The 22573-nt window shown below is 38.8% G+C and overlaps 1 protein-coding gene across 3 annotated transcripts in view; it reads left to right on the plus strand.

Moving 5' to 3' along the window:
• Positions 1 to 22573, plus strand: part of lpp (LIM domain containing preferred translocation partner in lipoma) — a 179166-nt gene that overhangs the window by 39734 nt on the left and 116859 nt on the right. For all 3 annotated transcript variants that reach the window (XM_020631561.3, XM_020631578.3, XM_020631569.3), the window contains one exon: positions 16456 to 16655. In XM_020631561.3, the coding sequence (XP_020487217.1) occupies positions 16460 to 16655 (196 nt within the window). In that variant the 5' untranslated portion in view covers positions 16456 to 16459. The remainder of the gene's footprint in view (positions 1 to 16455; positions 16656 to 22573) is intronic.

Here is a 22573-nt window from a genome sequence, read left to right on the forward strand (position 1 = left end):
GCCATGTCAGCGTCTAATGGGCATCATACTTATTTTCATTTCATAGAATGGATTTAAACCTGATTAAAACTGCAGTCAGATTTCATATCCATCCCCATCACCAATGGTTTTAAAACAACATGTATTCAAAAGAGATTTACAACTCCTCCACCACACACATAACATTATAAAGATACACACAGCTGACAGTTTGATCCCCCAAATTACACACTTGGCTCCTTTTTGTCATATTTCATCTCCAGTGTCCTCCTCAAGCACAGGCGGTTACAGTCGTACGGCCAGTCGCTCCACTTGTTTGTGAGTTCAGGATCATAATTAACTCTGTCCAAGGCTAAAATGTGAACTCTGCAAGTTCATCCTTTTCTCATGAGAGGAGGAATCCAGTCTGCCTGGGTCTTCATAAATTACTTTTCAGAAAGTTTTTAGAGAGTCTTTGTGTCGACTTAATTATCACCTAGACGCGCATCGTAGACTGTCCATGAAAAACGCCCAGTTTGAATGTATCTCTTCTACAATCCAGAAGTATTTGACTTCCTTATAAATCTGTGTTACGACTGCTTCCAGCACCGAGAACAAATCTTAAGTGTGAGTCCAGCAGCAGACCGCGCTGAGAGTGACTTTTTTTTAACATCAAGTGCTCATTTCGAAATAAAAGGCAGCAATTAACACATCAAGGTTGAAGACCACACATTAATTCTTTTTTTGCAGGTAGCTACAGCAGAAAGTCTCTCAGTAGTTTGATAAGCGTTTCCTGTGCTGTGATAAGAGGCCCTGGGATAATGCCTGTCAGATGAGGCCAATTAATGATGGCTCCATGTGATGTTTTATCGGTTCAAGGCAAGTCTGCAGCTCCTCTCGCTCATTGTTGTTTCCCTCCCAGATAAGCTTTACTTTGTTGACTTTGCCCCGATCCGCTCCGACACCAAAGGCTCTTATTAGCTACCTATCCGAGAGTGACATGTGTAGCTAAAGGCCAGCGTTGGATAATGGTCCTTCATTGTCACGGCTCTAGTTTCTGGATTAACAGTTTAAATTAAATTTTCAGCCATCACAACACGGCTGTTTGACATCTTTGGAGGCAAGGACCAATGATGTCCCTAAAGCTGCTCAGAGGGGAAGTTTGGAAGTTAAATCATGCGTAACACATGTGATGCACTCTGATGAGAACTGGTTGAACAAAAAAGTTTTGCTCATAAGAGGTTTTGCTAAGATAAGGAGACCTCTATAGTCCAATTTAAACAATGAATAGAAAACATGAGGCTTCTAGTATAAAAGCCGCCAATTATTGTGAGATTTCTTTAAAGTTTTTGATATCCACAGTTAAGTTTTATACATCTAAAATATACTTTGAATACTAATTACTGGTTTAAATGTAGTTTTAGCTCTTTAACTCTTAACCTACCCACCTCAATGTCATAACAATAGTCTGTGGACTGTTTGTGAATCCTTGTGGGAGTGCCATCTCTGTTTTTGGAGCTAGAAGGGACTACATTTCCGTAAAGATCTTCAGATGTGTTTCCCTTTTTAAGTATAAAAATGGCTGTGCCCCTCAAAGGCCCACTATAAGGTCCCTCCACTGATGTGATTTTATTGTATCATGCATTGATAAGTAGCATTAGCACTAGCCTCCTGACTACCATTCGCTTTTTCAGCCTGGTATGATGCAACTTGAGGTGGGATTTTTACTAACTTCACTTACTAGAGGTCTCCATGCAGGTAAAGTCCTTAACAAATACATATTCAGTCTGCATGTTTTATTAGTTCATTTGTACAGCCAGTCTATTTTTTTGTAGCATCTTAAGAATGTGGGCTCACATTTCAAATGAAGAATGTGCCGTTTTATTCAAAATAGAGAAACCATCATTTAAAATGTTCCATTTTATTTTAAATGAAGGTTTCTATGTTCTGCTCTTTCATCCCCTGTATGAATACAGTTTTGAAGACCTTCCCCCTTCACAACCTCTTGGAATTGCATTGCTTTGGAATCATGTAACCAATTGAAATCAATTATTTTGTTTGATTTGAGGTTGCTGCAGTCTATCCATTTATTTGTCAATACAAATACAAATATCAATATGTGCACATCATTACCCGCTACAATCAAGTGAAGGTAGTACATCTTCTGTCATCTGCTATTGATTTGCTGAAAATGTGAAATATAAACATCCTTCCTTTGTTTGTTGATGCAAATATCTATATTTTAAAGTGAGCTATCTACCACAGAGGTATGTGGGAGATGGTTAAGGTTGTGTTGTGATATATTTACAGCTGTCACTCACTAACCTCCTGAGACTCAGATAAGATAAACTCCTGAGACGTCGCTTCTTACCACTTGCAGTATCAAGGAGCACATACTCCAGTCATGCAAGCCATCCGATTCTATTTGATACATCCCAAGCCAATAGCAGCTGTCAGTCAGCATTAAAGTCACATTCACATATTTACAGAAAAGTTGTGCTGCTGTCATTAGGGAGCAAAGGCCAACAACTCAAGTAAACTACTCAACAGCCGTGCTGAAGAGTCATGCAGATCTTGTTAGGAAGTTTTCAGGTGTTTATTTTAACAAACACTGTTCTTATCTGGTGGGATAAACGGTGTATTTTATGCCCAAGTGACTCAGGAATCAAGTTCTTGTTTTTTGCTCTAATTCTTGAACCCTGCAGATGAATGAAGACACATCTGAGCACAAGAGAAGCATGAAGCCAAAAGTGTACTGGAGTATTTAAACCTCTCAGACTCTCTGTTTGCTACTCTTTCAGTCTGAACGTTCGCTTTATTAGCATAGATTAAAAAAACGACTCTTAAAGAATCCCCAACTAAAGAAATGACTCAGAATTAGTGAACAAACATTTGGCGAAGTGACTACAGAAAGAGACCCCCTCTGTTGAGATCCTGGAACAAATTAAGCCCTCTGCCCTCTGAAATGAAGAACATGCTCGTACAAATCTAAGAAATGGAAGAACTTGAACTACTGTTTTCACTTCCTGTACCGACAGTAAGGCACTCTAAGACTGAGCTGTGTAGCCATGTCTGTGAATCCTAGAGGTGGGAGAAATAATTGATACAGCATAGTATCGCAATATTTTGGTGGCGATATCATATCGTCTCATTGTCGCCATTTATCTATATTTCATATGAATAGACTGAGACTGAACCGTTCTTGTTTAAGTTACATTTTGTGGACATATGATGTAGTTAAAAAAAAAAAAAAAAACTAATATAGTGTATCGCAATTCTCATCATATCGCAAAATGTTTAAAATCGCAATGATATTGAATCGTGACTCAAGTATCGTGATAATATCGTATCGTGTGGCCTCTGGTGATTCCCACCCCTAGTGAATCAATTTCTGAATATATACAGATAACAATAAAAAATAATCAATAAAGTAACTACAATATGGCAAGAATTCAATTAATCTCTTTGTCGTCTTTTTTTTGTCTTTATGTGTCTCTCTCAGGTTCTGTTGTGTCTCTTTGTTGCTATGGTGGGTCACTTTTTGTTTTATGTTGCGTCTTTGTGACCAAAGTTTTTAAATATTAAACTTAAATTGAATAAACCTATATCAGCATATCAGAGATAACATTAGCTGCTACCGATTGTCACATAGTATGCTAATGTCGGACAATATTATCAGTTGGTCTCTAGTCGGGAACAACATGCAGGGAAGGAGACACAGGTCGGATTCTAACCCGGGTCGCGTGCCTGTAGGACTATAGCCTCTTTACGCTGAGCGCGCACACTAACCACCAGGCTACTGGTGCACTCATTCAGCATATTTCTTATGGATGTTGTAGTGTTGACTCTATGTATTCCCCTGGCTCTGTCTTTTTAAAGATCCATTCAAAAATGGAAACAAACATGCAAATGCTCACTTATGAACAGGCACTAAGTAGGACGATGATTGAAGACTTCAAGGCCTCGATTGTATGAAATGAATTCACAGGCAGAAAATGACTCCTTAAACACTTCTAGTTTCAATCTTTTTTTTTTTCATTTTTTTTTCAGATTTATTTTAAATCACCATTGCGCCACCAGCGTGCCCCTCTAGTTTCAATCTTAATGTAAAGGAGCCTCTGTAATAAATGTAAGCGCTCAGATTTAATGTTGCAGAGTATTTTACACCTTGGAGTTATTTTACTTAAAATCCATCTCATGTGACGTCTAAACAGTTGAATGAAAGAAGCCCGGCCACCTTTTCATTTCTCACTCTCCTCTTTTTTTCTCTCGGCTTTGTTCAGCGAGGTGGTGCCGGGTGGTGGAGGTGGAGGTGGTGGGGTTGCTACTCTTTGTAGTAGTCACAGCTCCAAATCTCATTTGTTATGGTTATCAACTGGTTGGGGTCTTCACAATAGCTAATGGGGAAAACAAATCGGTGTTTGACATGTTTATCATCTGATTAACCTTCGTATTATCCCTCTGTGTAATTAGCCTGATTATGAGAGGCTTTACAGCGGCTGTCTGATGGTGCTTTGTACACATTTTAACAAATTGAGCCCCCCTTGTGTTTTAAAGCTGACTCTGAGCCAAGTAGCTGTAAAACAAGTTTGAACCGCTTTCACATCAGTGATGAAAGATTAATTTGCAATTTAAAACAAACTCAGTGACGGTTTAAAGCTCTGCATCCTGTCAGACCTCATTAAAGCACATCACATTGATCATTTTAAAGGTATGGAAAGGTTTTGTTGGTTCTTATAAAACAAAGAGAGCACTGTTGCGTTGCTGATATAGAAGTGGATAAGTAACCGTTGTTGTCTGTTGCTGCAACCCACCAAACAAGTTTTCTCTCACCTCTGTGGGTGAACACGTGGGCCTGTGTCACACAGAAGGCAGCCCGCTCTCATCGGCTCACCGTCTGAGTGCAGACACGATGAGTTGTGATGGAGACCCTCTTTCTCTCTGAGCTCTCTGTACACCTGCTTTGACACAACAACAAGGTGATTTTGCCTGCTAGCCTGTTGTCACGGCTGCTTTGTGTAAAGTGGCCAGTGCCTGTGCGCAGACTGATGTATAGCAGGTCACTTGCAGACAGAGGTGTTGAAACCACACGGCTTGTTGTTGGTATCAGAGGTGAAGTCACTTCACTGTGGTGTAACAAGAACAAATGTGACCTTTTTTCTCTCCAGGCAGTTTAGCCACTTGTTAAACTTCTCTGTGAAAACTCCTTTTGTTCCCTTGATACAATCTTGAAGACTTCTTTTTCTTAAAAGTTTACCTTTTTTTAACCTGACTTGTTGTGAAAATGTATTTTTCAAGAGTGTCCTAGCCAAGATACAACATAAAAGATAATGCCATTAAATAGCCATACAATAACATGTAAAACCAGCAAATGTCCGTTAAAATGAACCACAATCATAAATATATGAGGGAGAGCACACACCTGAGGGGGAAAACTGGACCCTTACAAAAGATAATATACACAGATGCATGTATGAATTCTTATTCAGTTGAGAGGATCAATTTTCTTAAAAGTTAGAGAAAACAAACTATTCAAATACAACAAGAAAGGATGCGTTATGAACCCTGGACCACCGGCCAAAAAGCCCCCAAATTTGGTGGCCTTTGAACATAGTGTTGTCACGATACCAGATTCTGAACCTTACAATACAATACCTTACCTATACAATTCTAGTCAAAGCTGTACGGGTATGGATACCATGGCTACCAAAATAAAAGTCCTGAGCGGCCAATGTTGGGTCATTTTCTTTTTTTTATATCCAAATATTGCGGGCAAACTTCTGCACACATATATGTTGGCAATGTTATGGTACCGACAAGTTGCACAACACTGTTCTCTCTTTCTCTCGCTGAAGCTTTTACTTTGAAATTTGATTGAAGTTCTATGGTCTTTTCAAGCTTTGGTACATTTACATACTGTTGTCATTAAAATCATGGAGATTTTGTTGCTTTAAACCCCAATACTGCAAGGTATTGAACATTTTAAAACCCTTAAATGTACATTTAGAAAGCCTGAGTTAGAGCTTAATAATAAACATAAAGGAATCATATAACACTTAACACAGCTGTCCCTCCTTTCATTTTGAGCCGATGTGTTTAATCAAGAACTCAACATCTTTAAAAACACTTGATATACTCTCACGTAGTCCTTTAAATCTCTTCACACACTCAAACCTGCAGACAGAAGGTGTCTGCTCTAAGTGTAAAAATCAGTGACCACAAAGAGCTTTATGTTCACACTTGATGTTAAAGCCTTTAGAATTGAAAGATAATGCTCATAAAATCTCACTGCTCAAATAATCATTATGTACATGAGGACAGTAGCAAAAAGCCCGGTACAAAACTCTCAATAACTAAGTTTCAAGTTCTGAAGCGAAATGTATACATATGTCTGATTTTCTACAGAACGGTTTCATTTTGTCTCCCCCTCTTTTTTCCAGCCCAGATTTGTCAGACATGATGAAATGTCCTCACTTTTTTAACCCCCCGGTGACTGACTGAGACCTCTCACTGTGCCGTAACTCCACACTGATGTTTTTACTTCTCATAATCCGAACCCTACACGCTTTATAGGGATAAGTCAAAATAAGTAAGTGTCTCACATTTATGCATAGCCAATCCCAGTCTCAGAGGGATAAAGAAGTCAATTCCTACTTACTTTTTACATTTGTTTGAAATGACTTGCACCTAAATCCTAAATACTTCAACTGGATAATCTGTAGGTCATTGTGTGATTAGGAACAGTCGACAATGTACAGATTACTGAATCAAGAGGCCACTTGTGCAGCAGCAGTCCATGTGTTTGCTCAAAATCATTCTGACACCGATTTCCAGTATTTGTCATTATTTCACGTTTTTAATGTCGATTATTCAGTGATGCTTGGAGCGAGGAAAAAAATACAGACTGAATTATTTGTATTTTATTTTGGCAAAAAAACATGACAGTACATAATGACTAGGAGGAAAAAAGTAAAATATAACTTCCGAAAGAAATGTGCAGGAGAAGCCAAGAAAGAGAGGGGCTTGTCGAGAGGACCTCCTAGTGTTAAACATTTAAACAGAAACCATTACACTAGTCCAAGCAAACACAATATAGTTAAACAGTAAACATACTTAACAAGTGTTAAAACTAAGCAAACAAGAAGAATTTGAAGCAGATGGAAAATGGATTGTCTGCTATTGCGCTGAATCAGTATTTTAATCCTTTGGTCCTCAGCTGGCATGAAGACGGTCTTGTCATGTAGCTGTGCTGTTTGCGGTGGCTATGTTTCAGAACATGATGTTAGACTTGCCCAGTCCTCTGATGCCCTGACACTGGTATTGCACTTCCACTATTAAACTTTTAACACTTGAAAGAGGTCCAAAACAGCTTTCTGCTTTTATTAATACGTCAACAAGGTATGGTGTCAGACTTCCTGCACTTTCAAATATTTACCCCTTTTGCACAAAACATTTCCAGATCCATAATGACCACTTGAACTCTTTGCTCTCGGCTGTTTCCAAACAGCGGAACGTTGGGGAGCGAGCTCTTGTTTGTGTAATGTCGCATTAACCTGTTCAGCCATTCAACCAGCCCTCTAAAGCAGAGCGAGTCCAACGCTGGGAAGACTCGGCAGCAGCCTCATGCAGATGGGAACCTTGAATTTTTAAAGCGTTTTCATCCGCATGGCTGAGCCTCCGCACGTTGCGTCACGAACCGTGAGTGCTAATCCCTGTTGCCTACCATCCCTCTGTTTGGTATGAAAAATCTGCCAGCCAAAGTGTATCTCCATCTTCATCTCCGCAGTGTCTCTTTGAAGCGATGTTTTGATCGGTGCCCATTGAACCAAGGCTTGTGTAGATTTTACTGAACTCCACTCATGGGACTGAGCTGAAGGTGGGGAAAAAAAAACTCCATAATTGCCCTTTAAATGTCAGTGTGCTTTTTCATGTAAACTTAAAGATATACAGAAACACAAACAGGATTATTTGGCAGCTTTTGTGCAAAGAATGCTAGATGTGTAAAGGATTTAATTGGAGGTCACTATTCTCTTCTTCAGTTAAGTCAGTTACGCTAAGTCATTTAGCAGATTGCTATCAAACTTGGATCTAAAGTATCTCAAAAATAATTTGGCATCAAAATATTAAAACTATTTATTATTTTAAGAGGTGCTGCGTGGTGGTGCTGTCGGACAGGGTCTACCTGTGTGGAGTTTGCATGTTGTCTTCATGTAATCCAGTTTACCCCCACAGTCCAAAGACATGCTTCTTAGGTTCATTTGGGACTCTAAATTGGCCGTAGGTGTGAATGTGAGTGTGGCTGGTTGTCTGTCTATATAGCTATATATCTATATATCTATATATCTCTCCTCTTGCCCAATGAAAGCTAGGAGCGACTCCAGCCCCCGCGACCCTGAGTGTAAAAAAGCGCACAAGATAATGGATGGATGATTGAAACCTTTAAGACATCATTTAAAGTATATCTACGTTGAGTTGTACTCTTAAAGGCAGACATTAGTGAACATATAAGTCTTAACAAATAGTAAAGTTGAAAAAGGCCAGACCCCTTGGTCAACCTCGTAACGAGCAAAGAGCTGAAGTTGAGATGGGCCTTAAGCTGTCTGACAAACAGCTGTAATGTCAACCACACCTCTTATTAATAACTCCTTCATTGAGTTATAAAAATACTCACCCCTTGTGGTGTGTGCCCATCAAGAAATGTGGTATTCACAACAAATACATATTTTGAACCAGGCTTTAAAGATGTTTATTTCTGCTGTCTTTTTTTGAATGGGTGTGTGATAGGCTTCTCATTCTTTTGCAGCCAGCCTCGAGTGGACACATGAGGAAATACACTTTTTTGTACATTTTTTTGTAACATTAGCTTAATTTTTTCCAACAGCTTGGGTTGCCTTTTGGACAAACCCCATTAAAAGTCCAAATCAACCAATGAAATGGTCCCTCAAAAATGATCGCCTCATTAGCCATATTGCTGCTTGGTGACATGTTCCTTTAAAACAACAAGACATACTCCTATTTATATGACAACAAATGCACTGTCCTTCTGTAAACACACAAAATGTGTATAAATTCACAGCTTGAATTAGAACCCAACAAATTCTCTATTTACTTTTGTTCTAGTATTTCTTTTCTACTAAAGATTACTTATCTCAGTGGATGTACAGAGTATTGTAAGCTCTCTAGCTTTTACTTAACCTCTGCTAAGTTGTTCATCTTTCACTTGCCTCACATTTTCAGAGTGAACAAAACACTTATGAAGGTAAAATACACTGGAGTCTACTGCAGAAACAGGAGTGTGTCGTGCATAGATCTTTGTGTATTTATCTATGTTTAGAAAGGCAAAAGAAAGAAACTATTGAAGCTACTACAGCTTTTTAGAACACTGCCAGATCAAGTTCTGCGGTTTTGTGTACGTTTTCAACATGTGATTCAGTCTCCCAGCCACAAAAGAAGATTTTCTAGACAGCATGTCATACCCCAAAAAAAAAGAAAACCTGTGAACCCCCTGCCATTTTATGTCAGAATTCTGTACTCTCTGTGGTCCTCTTTGGATGGGTTTGTTTGATAGTTTCCTTGGTGGATATGAAAGATTAATGCAGCAGAAACACCTGCAGCAGTTCCTCAATGACAGCTGTAAAAGTGCAGTGGAACAGCTGTGAGAAGACAGCCCGACTGCTGTGCCCCCATAAAGCAAACTGTTAAAACACGGTGTCACAGCTTTGTGAGTCATCGTGTAACTGCCCCGGCAATCACAATCAACTTTCTTTTCATGAGGCTTCAATACGGATGCAGCCTTTTCATCTGAATACGTGTTACTTTCGACCTGGGCCATATGCCTACACGTCAACCAATATACTGTGTGTATCTCTATGTGGTTGTGCACTGTGCACGTCTTCCTGTGGTGTGTCTTCAGGGAGGGACTTTTCATTTTCATTACAGACACAAGTAAATGTATAAATTCGCTTAGGTAGCAAAAGATCACAAAACACAGAGTCAAAGTTCAAAAAAACAGCAAGCACTTTATTTGAACATACTAATTCATACAATATTATCTGTCCTATTGCAATGGGTTCACATCTGTTGAGCCATTTAATGGGATTTTATAGGCTGTATATATTGTTTCACACATATATATGTGTGTGTGTGTGGATTTCCTCTGGGTGCTCTGGTTTCCTCCCACGGTCCTAAGACACGCAGGGTGAAATGGAAACTACCATGTTTGTGAACGTGCTCATCTGGTGATGACTGTCGTAGGAATACACTGTCACTGCTGTGTGTTAGCTTAATCTCAGACCATGCTGTATAGAAAACAGATGCAAAGAAGACGCTCTGTACTGAACGTTTTCTCTGCTCCCCCAAAGATTTACACCGCACTGTACACAGTACCACTTTTCCTTCCCAGTACAGATTCTGACCTTGAACATGTGCATCAGCAATACAGAGTACCAATATGTTTCCTGTACATTAAAAAAACATGACTCTAACAGCAGGTATATACTTTAACGCTGCAGGGCAACATTCTGTGTAGAATAATGACAACCTTTTGACATTTTGTGAACTTTCTCTTTTCTACTAGCACCACAATAATCTTAGTAGTTATTCTCACGTGTTGAATTGAATTCTGTTTTTCACCACTCGAAAACAGAAGTATGAAGTGGAAGATTAAATAAATCCCCGATGGAAGTAAAGTGAAACTTGCTGTGTAGGTTTTTATTTTTTATTTTGGAGCTGCCAAAAATATTTGCTTTCTTTTTTTTCGGGGGGGGGGGATTTGATCTATCCACACTCTTATTATTGTAGAGATAGGACAGTGGATAGAATCAGGGACAGAAAGAGAGTTGGGAACAACATGTGGAAAGTTGTTGACATGCTGATTTCTTGAGGCTAATAAATAATTGTTATCAGTCACGTTCATGTACTAGCATACCTGCTCATTCTGATTCAACATTTTAGTCAGTCTGATATATTTCAGAATATATATTGGTGAAACGGCTTAACTGGAAACCAAAATCAAAAGGAGTCTTGTACGTACGTACATTACAGTCATGTGCCTTTTATAAATATAAGAAACAAGTTTTAAACCAAATTCAATATAGTTTTTAAGGTTTTTGTATCTTTCTTAATGTTTGAATCAGATGTGGTCAGCTCAGCTCTTAACAGTGTGAGCATCATCTGAAGCTGAATACTTGACAGATGTGTTTCAGATATATTTGTAAGTTCTGTTGGTAAATGTTGGCGGGGGGGGGTTAGTTCCTTAATACAAGTTCAAAGTTGCTAACGCTTCATTTAGCATTTCAGCTGGCATTGCATGCTATGTATGCTCACTGCTTCCAATGATATCGTTGGCAATCAGAACTCGTTGAAATTCTAGTAATTTCATATGTTGCTTTGGATACATATATCTGTAGATTCTTAAAGAGACACTCCATATTTTAGCATTGCATTTCTCCTATTCTTAGCCAATGTAAAGAGCCTATGAATCTGATGTGATTAGACATAAATGATCTGTGAAATCAAAACTGGTATTCTACAAACATGTTTAATGAGAAAATCTTCTAGATGTTCAGACAAAGTTGAAAGTTTCACACAAAAGTTTGATTATAAGTTTATTGGAAGAAATGAAAGACAGCAGACAAAGAATTATGATATTTCCAACCTGCATTGAATGCCAAACAGGAAATCAGTCAGATGATCATAAATACTGCAACTCTTTGAGGAAAATGTTGGCAGTATTTATAATCACTATCATAAATCACAACACAGAGAGCGCTCTTTACAGGAGCCATTGTCAACAACATTTCTCCAGGCTGAAATAGAAGAAGCAAACCATGCTCTATCCTGAAAAAGGTCAGATAGTTTCACTTCCTGTTCTAAAACTGGGTCAGTTTGAGGATACACATATAATCACATGAAAATTCCAAGCGATCTTCTTTTTAAACCTTTAAAATGCATCTATTGTCATGACATGGTCACGCTAGACCAAAAAACTAACTCTGACTCAATCAAGGAGTTCGAAACCTGCCACTTCTCTCACATTTCTAAGCCCTTGAAGGATTCAGTGGAGCTTCCCAATCAGCAGTTTCTGTCAGGAATCTCCAGAATTGTTTGATCCAAGAAAGTCACATTTTTCGACTGAGCCTTTTTTTTAGTTTCTGATAGTGAGCTGGTACTTTTTGTTTAAAATTACATTAAAAAAACTCTACATATGTTGTAAACGAAACAACAGCATTTCTTCGAAGAGACTATTTCCTTGTAACTTACTTACAACTTTAAAGGTTTATTTGTGGGCTTTTTGTGTCTTTATTTTTAGATATGGGACAGTGGATAGAGTTGGAAATCACGGAGAGAGAGTGGGGAATTCACATAAGAGAAAGGTCAGACTTGAACCCGGCTTGCCTGCTTGGAGGACTATGCCTATTGAGCAAGCACACTAACATAAGGCTACCAGTGCCCCCAATTTTCTTGTTTCTCTTAATACTGGACTGTAGAAAAAAAGTGGATGTAGCATGCTTTCAACAACAATGCTAACATGCTGATGTCAAGTGTGTAAAACCAACAGACGGACCCAATCTACCATCTTTAGAGCTTTGCTCTTTGCTGTGGCTAAAACCAATACCTCATTACAGTAAAAAGTCATGGAGCACTAATACCGGTAATAATAATAGTGATACATGAGACTTATAGTGCTTTTCTGAATACTCAAAGAGGCTTAACAAAGAACAAAAAGAAAGAAAACGATAGGCTCATTGGCAGCTGCACAAAAGCTGTCTCAGTCTAACTTTCAGTCAACCAAACGACAGGCTGAGAGCTGGAGCTGAGGCGTGTTTTAAGCCTCCTGATGAACAGTTACATTGCGCCCACTTGTCACTTATGTCAGGTATGTGCCTAACTATCCAGGCTGTAAACGTGTATTTCTGCTGGAAGAACTTGCTTTTTTGAATGTGGTGTGTATGTGACTTCCTGGCTCTCTGAGCCAGCCTCAAGCGGAGCCTTGACGAAATGCAGGATTTTTGCACTTCCGCATTGGCTTCACTTTTCAACACCGGAGGTTGCTGCTTGATCTATATGCTCTTTGTAAACCACAGAACCTTTATTTTTGATAGAGGGTACATGTAATGTATGTTTGTCATTAGTTTACATGAGATTTATTGTGTTAAGTGGAGTTAAACTGAGGTTATCACCATTTCTGGTCCAGGTTTGTGTTCCATAAAACGAGAAATACATTTTATGTTTTGAAGGTTTCTTTCTAAATAACAGAAAATCTAGTTATTGTGGGATTATCGTGCACTTCAGGTCCCAGTGTGCATAAAATGACATCCCACTGGGAAATATTTGCCATCATCAAAGACCGTAACAGCATCCTGAAACATTCAGCATGTCGTGTATGGAGTCTTACTCACACACGCTAAGATCATTTCTTCTTTTTTTCCCCCTTCTCCTTTTAATTCATCTTGTGTTTTGTTAGCCATTTGAGCGACGACAAATGAAAGCATTTGCATTGAAAGGACAGGTGGGTGTGAGACACCAGCGCGCGTCTGAATCGCAGCATTAAGAGCAGGCAGAAGAATATCAAAAGTAGGAAGCATTCAGACGGCAGGAGGAGCAGGGATTTGAGCAGATATTAAAAGATGATTGTGCGTGGGCTTTTCTACAGTGCTCCAGAGAAAGAATGTAAACCCTGTATCAGTCAGACGGAGGATAATAAACAGCCAAAAACATCAGAACACAGCACAACAAACACAAACAAAAAGCAGGATGGGAAGAAGCGCAGCGTATAAATAGTTCAAATATTTCAAGTGATTTCAGAACGCGATGGTGAAACACTAGATTTTTGTGTCCTCAGCCAGTTGTTTTACTCTGTTGTACTGTTCTTCTCACTGTAACTGTATCCAGGTCATAAAAGTCCACAAATTCATACACAACACATAATTAGATTCTATGGTTCCTCAGTAACAGTTTCATTATAACATTAACATTTTACGTCACAATCTCAGTGTAGCAAACTAGGCGAGAATGAAAACAATAATGAAGTCAAAATGATAGGTTACCCATCTTCATGTCTTTTCTTTTAGAGTTCAACACTGATCAGATTAACCTTTTCGACAGCTGCCTCAACACTCAAAAATGATTGCAACAGTTTTCTGTTATTTCGTCTTTTTGTTGTTTTTTGTTGTTCTTTGTCTCAAACATCACTTTTTGATTTGTTATTCTGAGACATAAAGTAAGAAGAGAATGGAGTCAAAAATCTTTATGATATCAAAGTGATTTCCTTTCAACTCTGACGTCTTGTTACTTCATGAAATCGGACATGTTTATTTGTGTCAGAACACAGAGTGAATCACTCCGTCTTTTATTTCACAAAGTAGTTTCTCCAGCTAATAAAAGAAGTTTAATGGTATGTAATGGTAGTGTGAATAAAACCTCTACTCAAATTCATCAGCACATTTCATTCCTGTTTCTATAGTCAGGAAAGAGGCCCACTTCCTCCATTATCATGGAAATTTGTACAAACTGCAGGATGTCTTTGTAGTATACGTATGTGGGGTGATTTGTACAGTAGGTTTGTTCTTACAGAGTATTTTGAACAGTTTGAAGCTTAATAAATTCAGATTGAGTTGGAACAAGTATGACGAGTGTGATGAACAGAAAATAACTCTATGCTGTTACTGTACAGTAAATAATGATTTACAGCTGATGGTTACTCTCTGTTGACAAGGGGACCACAGGGTTTTAAGAAGCTGATAATTTAAAACAGCAAAAATCAAGACTTTGCTGGTACAGGAGTAGCTGAGTTTGGGGGGACCTGGGTTGGGATCTGGATGGTTTGCTGGTTCAAGACCCATCGCCGACCAAGTCTTGAAATTTGTCTGGTTGCCTGAGAGATGACAATTCACTTCCTGAGTTGAAGTTCCCTTAAGCAAGGCACCCACCAACCCCCCCAAATAAAAACAGCAGATTTAGGAAATATAGTTTGCAACTCAACTGGGATCCCACATGCTAAGTGCCAGCCCAGAGCTAGCTACCGGGCTTTAGCCAGGGGGGCCCTTAAAAATTCAATTTGAATCAGAATTATGACCTCATACAACAATGAACGCAAACATTACAACTCCTGATTTTTTGAGACCCTCTGGAGACATTTCTTAAGAGTGTTAGCAAGACATGTAGCAAATTGTTCACTCAGACTATGTTGATGGTGTAACTGGTTTGAGCTCAATGTGGCATTGAGATCTTTAAACGAATGGACAATGTCTTAAGGGGTATTATATGTGACATCCATACTCTGAATAAGCTGTTTTCCTGTTTAGTGAGGCTAGCTATAGAAGTCCAACCCATGCCCATCTGCATCTCGTCCTCCTCACATCTGCAGTTTTTAAGGTGCTTATAGGATGTTCAGAAAATGGTCCAATGCCACCCCTCTTTCTGAATTTTGCCATCACAGAAGGGTGTTTAGACCTTGTTGGAACATTAAATAAGCACTCTGAACAAGCTTTAAAAATCTTCAACCAACAGCAACAACAACTTAGGACTTCTATCTAATCTGGAACTTATCAGTAACTTTGACATCCACTGTTGGAAAAGATAATGTATGCACTATTATGGCTCGTACTCTGTTTAATGAATATCAAGAAGTTAAAAGTCTCAGCACTCCTCTTCTTTAACCACGTCTCTGTTTTAGAACTGTTTCCCCACACCACACCACACACAACCACAACACCTACAGGTGCAACCTGCCCACTCTCCAGTAATGTCATCACATTGACCTGGTGGAAACTTTCTGTAGCAGTACAGCCAGCCAGGTTTCCATCGCTTAGCATCACTTCGTATACAAATAAACAAAACTTTTATTGTTGTTCAAAGGATAGTTGCAGATTGGTTTAGGAAAAACCTCTTAACATTTCTTTTTTTTTTTTATCTTATGACTCTGTTATGTCACAATGCAGTCAAATATTTGGTTAGTTTATTGTTACCTTAGTCCTAAGGGTCTTATTAAGTTTTCAGAGTCTTAATTGCTTTTGTGTACTGACCATGAAGTTGTCAACATGTTCGATACACCAATAATTTTCTTTGCCTTTGGTTGTAAAACAATACAATCTCAGGTTTTTAACTATCAACAGTGTCAAAAAAGTGCTGAAGATGAAAAAGAACACCATAATTTCATCGGATAGGTGCGTATGAGGAAGTGAATCCATCAAAACTGAAGACAAACTCCTCCAAACATTGGCAATGTTTTGGTACCAAACAGTGCCAATGTTTTTGTGCAGTTTTGACAGTGTTCATGAGTTTGCTTGCAATTTCCAATACCTACAAAAATAAATTAGCCAATATTTGGTTCCTAGAAGGACTCCTCTTTGAGTTACCTTGGTATCACAACAGGTATTGATATCATTTGATTCTTATCAGTGTCGTATGAAAGTTTGACCTCTGGTACCATGTCAACCCTAACTGACTAACAGTCACTCTCAGATGTTTTAATCCCTTTAGTTTCTTCTCTTTCAGAACCATGTGGAACTCACCGAACAGTACCGAGCAGACGGGACAAGTGGCAGCCAGGATGGAGACTACTCCGTCTTTGGGAAGCGCCAGCATCTCTGTCTCCCAGCAGCAGGCGCCCAAGAAGTTTGCCCCTGTTGTCGCACCCAAGCCCAAGTTCAACCCTTACAGACAGATGGGAGAAGACCTGCCCTCAGAGCTTGGAGGTAAAAACAAGACACACAGAAAAAACTGTATTTGATTTCTGTGGACAGTTACAGTCTGAACAGAGCAGACCTAAACTGACAAGATGAGAATTGTCAGACTTTACATGAATCAAACTGATTTCAGGTTTCACTCTCAGTATTTTGTAGAAGTCTGCATAGATTCACTTTTGCCTAAATAACTTTTTATTGTATTTTTAGGTACAGTATATTTTTGCAGAGTATGAGACTCAGTCAGGCTGTATACTTAAAAAATCACATCACAGATTAGAGCTGGTTAAGCCTGTAAACTATGAATACATTGGTTAATAAAGACGAATAGTTATGCTACTAAGAATGGTATTATTAATGTGATAAACAGGATTTAACTGTACAAAGTTGTTCACTGACAACAGCTAAATTAGATTTAAGAAGACGCATGAAACATTGTAAAGAGAAGACTGCATCCTGTGGTTGTTAAGGCTCCTGATGTTATCAGTGAAGGAGACCGTGGTGCATGTCTAATTTCTAATAAACAAACAGTGTTAGTGCTTTTGTTTTCAGTCATGTGTGAGCTCAGGAAGCTTTGTGTTCGCTTTGTTTAGATCCCTTGGGGAGCTGAGGGTTGTTTGTGTGAAAGGTTCCTGAAATTAATTTGCAAAAAAACATTTAACTGATAGAGGTTAAGAACTGTAACTTGTACTTTTAACCCATTTAACATTTGTTTATTCCATTACAAGGATGTGACTGTAGGGCTGCTCAATTATTGAGAAAATCTTAATCATGGTTATTTTGACTGATATTGAGATCATGATTATTAAAAGAGCAATGTGTAGCGTTTACTGTAGATGTTCAAAACATGAGAGAGCTGTCTCCCCCTCAGTCCCCTCAGCCCCCTCCTCTCTAGAGTCATTGTGCACGCAGGTTGGCATGTTGTGGACACTGAAGCTTCAGTGTTTAGCCCACTCTGCATCGATCTTAAAACCTTTCTGAGTTCTAACCTCTCTCCATTTTTCAAAAGCATTTATAATATGTTTCCTCCTCCTTTTACCATGTTTCTGCGCTGGACTATTTGAAATGTAAACTCAATGAATTTCCCAGCCCTACATGACAGTCTGCCATTATTAAGAGTTACATTTCAGGTAGAGATGATTTTAAATGATGTGGAAATAAGTTGAGCAAACACAGACCAAAAGCAGAACTGTGTCTGTTTTACGAGACAGAAACAACTCCACTCTTTAAAAAAAAAAACTGCTTTTATGATCATCTTTGATTTGTCTTACCGAGAGAGAGAAAGGCTCACATATAAGATAATATTTAGTTATCTTTAAAGGACTTTTACTGAAGACAGCAGACTCCTGGTAATAAGACATATTGTGTAACTGTTAATGTACAGTATACTTTACAGTATATACTGTTTCAAATATTCACCATTAACTTCACTTATTGTCTATCTTAATGAATCCTTTTAAGTAGACATCCACCGATCCACTTATTTTCTGCTCCGCTCTGATTCTGATACATATGCACAGATACCGATACTGACTCATATTTGTTTTTAATCGTAAGTAATATTGTCATTGTTGTCGTCAGTATTATGTGTAAGGTAACATAAATCTGTAGTAAAGCCAACACTGCATTTCTTTTTTAAATTATTCCCTTTGTGCTGGCTGCACATACAAACAGGAAGCAGCAACAACCGTCAGCTTTTCAAATTCTATATTTAAAGCTGAAATGTAAGAACTGTAATTTTATCTTACAGAATTCAATTATTTTTGTATAGCATGTTTAAAACAGTCTACGCTGACCTAAGGGCTTTACAGACATGCCTTAAAAACAACAACAAAGAAACACACAATTATTTCAAAGGCCAGGGAAAAAAGATGGGCGTTGAGAAGGAGCTGTTGGGTCTTGTCTGAACGTCTTGATGGAGACGATTTGAGGGCACATCAGCCTGAATGTCTTTAAAGCGAGTTAAGAATGTTTAAAGTGCCCAAAGATCTGTCTTGATCGGTGACGTGGATCAGAGGTGTAAGACCGATATGTAAATTGACTTTATTATCGGACCCGATACTGATATAAGATCAGCTCTGTCCCCTCTTTATACTCATAATGCACTTTTTAATATCTCATTCTGCCTGGAAACATTTCTACAACTATGAAGCTGTTGACTAAGAGCAAAATGAAAAAAAAGTTCTAAATACAGATTATTGATGGTAAGTAAGGAAGTTGTTTTGCATGAATTAACCCTTTAAGAATTATTTGTTCAGTATGGACTTATAAGATGATAGAACTACAATACTCAGCGAAGCTTACTTTTCAGAAACAACACATTTCCCACTCCCTCTTATAAAGCAGTAACCAGAAGGTTATCGAGGTGAAACTCAGTTAACGTCCCAGTGTTTGTAGAGCCTGGTCCTGCATAAGAAGCCTATAATAGTTTATTATTAGTGTCTAATATAGAGCAAATATTCAACTGGTTTGTACACTAATTAGAAAGTATTTAGTGTTTATTTGGTCTACCATATTATGCAGTTTTACACAGTTTTCATAACTAATGAGTGTGCTGTTACTTTGGCTGAAGTCTTCAGTGAGGAAGTTATTCTACAGCGAAGGTAAACCATGGCACTTAGAGGATATCATCCAACCATATATCTCCCACCTCCCCATCTGCTGTGTGTTGTAATGTGAACATCATCTAAACCTCTGCCCTCAAACCCCCCTGAGAACCCTCGATTTCCAAAACACGGGAAACGGTTATGAAATTCAGCGAGTGAGCGCACTGACTGGTTAAAAAACACGGCTGCCTGTTGGGGTTTGTGGTTTGAGTTGTGGACCTGTCTGCTTTTCCAGATGTTAGTTTTGTTTTTAAAAAAGTTCTTAGATGGCTTCTGTTTGGGCTCTTACCACCGCCGCCGAGAGAAAAACAACAACATCACCAGTGTAGCATTTGTAGCTCTCCATGATGTGCTTTGTTTTTGACTCCTAATTATGACTCTTGGTGTACTTCTCAAAAATTGTAGGAAGCAAGTCATGTTTGAACGTTTTTTTTTTCAGTAACAAAATTGAAACAGAAAATTCCATTTAAGGCCGGAGACATTCACACAGAAATACCAAGCCTCGGGGCGCCGGTAGAACAATGGTTAGTGTGTGCGCCCAATGTACGTAAGCTACACCTCCAAGTGGACGGGCCGGGTTCGAATCTGACCTGTGGCTCCTTCCCCACATGTCATTACCCACTCTTTCTGTCCGCCTGATTTCTGACTCTTTCCAATGTCCTGTCTCTAAAAAGCACCAAAAAAGCCTAAAAAAATAAATACTAAGTCTTAGTCGTAGTTCTGCACCTATAAGAGGACAGTATGTCAGTCCCCCACCAGGGGGCTCTCAACCAAAACAATAACGAAAAATTACGCCAAGGCTAGCAGAGGATATTTTTAGAGTGATTCTCTCTGCAACGCCACCCCCGCCCCCGATGAAAACAAACTCCAAATTGACTGTTGTCAAGACGACCGGGTGAAACCGACCTGTGGAAGAAAATATGTTTACAGACGAGCTAATGTGTCCGAGTATAATTTACATGACATTTTTTATCACAGAAGCACATACAGCAACAGTTGACAGCTTTCAGCAGCAGTTACCACTTCCTTATGCAGCGGTCTTTGACTTGACATCTGATGTTACCTTGGCAACGATAAACATGTCGTGTCTGTCATGGCGGCGGCCACGAAAGACACGGACCACGACAACTATAAACTAAGGATTTCTCTGTCTTTGATAACTGTTGGACATGTTTGAGTTAATGTAGTTACTCAACTATAAAAACACATATAGCAAAGGTTGAGTTCATTATCAAATAGATAGTTTAGTTTAAAAATTCTACATGTTACTCCTTTAAGGAAATAATAGAAGAAAGGAACCTGGAGTATTGATGTATTAATATTTACCTTTGCTCTTACTCACAGGTTTATTTATTTTTTTAAAGCCTTCTTATTCCAAAAAGAGATTTTCCTACAAAACATTTAATCTGGATTTATTGCCACCTTCTTCTGTTCCTTTATTAATCATTGTCTGGGTGTTAAGAGGATTACAGAAACAACAGAAAGAGGCTGGAGAAGCATGTGTAGATGATATAGTGGTTGTTATGTTGGACTCTTCTTAGTGTAAAACGTTGAACTGTTGTGAGTTCAGTCATAAAAGAGTCGCTTAGTTAAGATCTCCTGACCTCAGCGACGTGCCAATAATCCCTCTCTGTCTGTTTGATCTCTGACACGGTTTCCTTTGACTGTGACTGTCATTATAGAAATCAAGTAATGCTTTGAATATTTCACATTGTAAAGCGTAGTTAGGGTCAACTTCACTGGTGACTGGAATGTAAAATCTGTAGGAAACGTGAATGAATCGATGTTTTATAGTCCCTAGAGCTGCTGTACATTCAGCGTTTTCACATTGCTTGTTACCTGCAGGTTGCACAGCTTGTGAAACTGTAGCCACATGTTCAGACTTTAAGGCTGCTTGAGCATTATTTATTAAAACCACTTTTTAATAAAGACACTGATGACTGCTTGTTGTCAACATTTGGAACATGCACATGTGTAAAGCCATCATCAGACATCTCCACTTGTCAAAAGATAAGACGTCTTTATGAGCAGATTATCTGGGTCTCGCTGTATTTATTTATTTAATATCTTTGATATCAAATGTGGGGAGCGTCTGATGTCAAATTGAGGATTAGCATAAAAAATTAGGGGCGAGTCAGTTTGGCACCGCGCCTCGCTGTCCCTTTGTCTGACAGAGGCCAGCAGCAGGGCTGCACTGCGCGCTCTGAAGACGTGTTTATTGTGCGGACAAAAGAGCCGGAACAGACGGGGCGGTGCACAGTCGGAGAGGTCTGAACTCTGATTTCTTTTAATGGGAGAACTTGTTCTGATTAAAGTCCCAGCAGGAGGAAGCCAGAGACATATAGGACTCAGAGGGTGAGCCGGCACTCTTGAGTTCTTTACAGCAGATCAGACTGTAGGCTTTAAGTTGATCTCGTATGGTACATGTACTGTAGGAGAGAACATTGATGTTAACATGTGGAGCAGCTGGTCGTCCACTTCTGTTAAGTACGCTTTGGAACTTTAAGATCTTTTCTTCTGATGTTTTTTATGGTACAGTGATACTTACTTCGGTTGTCACATTATTAGAATTTGATACGACACCAGTAAAAATAAAACAATATCAATACCAGTTTTGATAACACAGGAACAAACACTGTATTGGTTTGCACCCAAATTTGGGTAACTGTTCTGAATCACCAAACACTGAGGGCGAACACGGGCACACTGTCTTCATTAGCAGCTTATGAGACACAAAAAGGACTTGAGAAGTACTTCAGGTCGTAAAGCGAGGTGATGAATGAGTTTTTTTCAATTTTTTTGAATGTATGGAATATGGGTTCATTTCTTCCAGCCTGAGCTCTCATTGTTCATCTTAATAGGAGAGCTCTCTCAGACTCGTGTAAAATGCTCTACATGAGATAAAATGAAGAGTTTGTTCTCCTCAATTCCCTTTAAGTCTCCTGGAACTAGTTCAGTTTTACAGCAAACTACTGTCTTCTCTACTGTTTGTCTAAAGCAACACAGACATGAAGTGTGTGACACTCCATGTTGCACGAGGCAGTTGTAGTTTTGAAAACTCACTAAATATTAGGCCACTTTAGTCGATTATATCAAATCAAATTTTAAATTCCGTGAAAAAAAACCCCTCAGATTTCATTATGAAGCTGCATCACTGAGTCATAAATTGTTTGATTCAAGTCAGGAGCAGCACTAAAACTTGTGTTGGGAGAAATGGACACAACATTGTGAACACGTGCAAAAAGAAATGCAATCCAGTGCAATAGTCCTGCAATAAAAAAATGAGGTTTTTTCAGCACATTAGGTTCAGTTTTGTTCAAATAA

This window comes from Labrus bergylta, chromosome 6 (genome assembly GCF_963930695.1).
Source record: "Labrus bergylta chromosome 6, fLabBer1.1, whole genome shotgun sequence".
NCBI lineage: Eukaryota > Metazoa > Chordata > Actinopteri > Labriformes > Labridae > Labrus > Labrus bergylta.